The sequence below is a fragment of the Rhincodon typus genome, unplaced genomic scaffold, assembly GCF_021869965.1.
Source record: "Rhincodon typus isolate 14 unplaced genomic scaffold, sRhiTyp1.1 hic_rhity00004656, whole genome shotgun sequence".
Classification (NCBI taxonomy): Eukaryota; Metazoa; Chordata; class Chondrichthyes; order Orectolobiformes; family Rhincodontidae; genus Rhincodon; species Rhincodon typus.
Window position 1 is genome coordinate 1,368 of NW_025970294.1, and position 1,437 is coordinate 2,804.

Genomic DNA, 1,437 nt, shown 5'->3' on the forward strand with positions numbered 1-1,437 from the left:
GGGCTGAATGGCCTCCTGTTCCTGTGTAACAGGCTCGAGGTGGGGGCGAAGCTGTCACATTTGCGTGCTCAGTTTGCCACCTACAGGCAGTCCCAGGCGGTGCGAGTGCTGCGGGGTAGGGGAGGGGAGAGCCGCGCGACGAGTGCCTTACCTTCTCCTTTGGGAGCTGCACCCTGCAGGCCATGTCCCAGGTCAGCGAGAACATCACCGGCATAAAGTTTGTCACAAATGGCTTATGACGGCCTCCTTCCTCTTTGCTCAACACGTAAACCTTGAGGTCGGGGGTGGGGGGAAGAAGCCGAAAGGAGTTACTTGTGTACAGCTCTCCGCGGGTCAGATCCGCGGCCCCTCTCTCCGACGGTTCCCATCGAGGGCCGTGTGCTGATCCGCGGAACCGGACACAGCACTTGAGCGGCTAGAGATGGGTCTCCCTTCCAGATGCTCAGGAACACGTGCCTCCCTTCCCCACCCCCATCCCCGCTCCCGGCCGACCGGGTGACTTACCTGAGCTTCCACCTTACGGTGCGGTTTGATGGAGCCCGGCTTGCACAGTATCATCCCGCGCCTCACATCTTCGCGTTTCAGGCCCCGAACCAGGGCTCCGAGGTTGTCCCCGGCTTCTGCTCGCTCCAGGTTCTGGTGGAACATCTCGATGCCTGCGGGACGCGGGGCAGGGGGAGTTAAAGGCAAAACTGTAATGCTACTCTGTCCCATCTCGGAGGGTCGGCGCCGCGCTGTCGGAGGGTGGGCGCTGAGGGAAGTGGAAATCAGTGTTCTCACCTGTAACGACTGAACGTAGGCTCTTGTTGTGCCCAATAAATTCACAGTCATCACCCTTCTTAATGACCCCTCGCTCCAGTGTGCCAGTCACCACTGTGCCACGACCTGGGTTTGGGGGCGGGCGATGGAGAGAGAAACAGAAGTAGGGATGGGGAAGGCAGAACAGAGACACACAGTCATAAAAACAGAACCACCATATGCCCCACAACCACCAACGATAAAGCAGCCCCTTCCCTGGGGACAAGGGGTGGGGTGGGTGGGAGTGACAGTTACCTGGAATGGAATAAATCTGCTCAATGGGCAGCAGGAACGGATGCTGCAGGTCCCGGTCTGGGAGGGGGATATAGGTGTCCACAGCATCCAGCAGCTTCATGATGGAATCCCGTCCCATCTCCAAGTTCCGATTCTGGGAAAACAGGGAAACAGATGGATCAGTGAAAGCTCCGGGGATGAGCAGGGCTTTAGATTCGGCAGGCGGACTGCGAAATGGATTTATTCCTCTCTTGACCAAAGACAGGTAAAAGGGAGAAGGGGTGGGAAATCGTTCACAGGACACAAGGCGCTGCTGCCCGGGCGCTAATTGACCCTCCCACAGAAGGTGGGGCGGGGGGGGGGGGGGTGAGCCGCCTTCCCACCTCCATATGGTGCAGGGACACA

General features: G+C 58.9%; 1 protein-coding gene across 1 annotated transcript in view; it reads right to left on the minus strand.

Annotated features, from left to right (window-relative positions):
* Positions 1 to 84: 84 nt before the first annotated feature.
* tufm (Tu translation elongation factor, mitochondrial) overlaps positions 85 to 1,437 on the minus strand; it is a gene marked incomplete at its 3' end in the record, with an annotated part of 9,127 nt that continues 7,774 nt past the window's right edge. Inside the window, exons 8-11 of the mRNA XM_048593936.1 lie at positions 1,054 to 1,186; positions 781 to 885; positions 505 to 656; positions 85 to 271 (exon numbers count right to left, since the gene is read on the minus strand). Of these exons, the coding sequence (XP_048449893.1) occupies positions 85 to 271; positions 505 to 656; positions 781 to 885; positions 1,054 to 1,186 (577 nt within the window). The remainder of the gene's footprint in view (positions 272 to 504; positions 657 to 780; positions 886 to 1,053; positions 1,187 to 1,437) is intronic.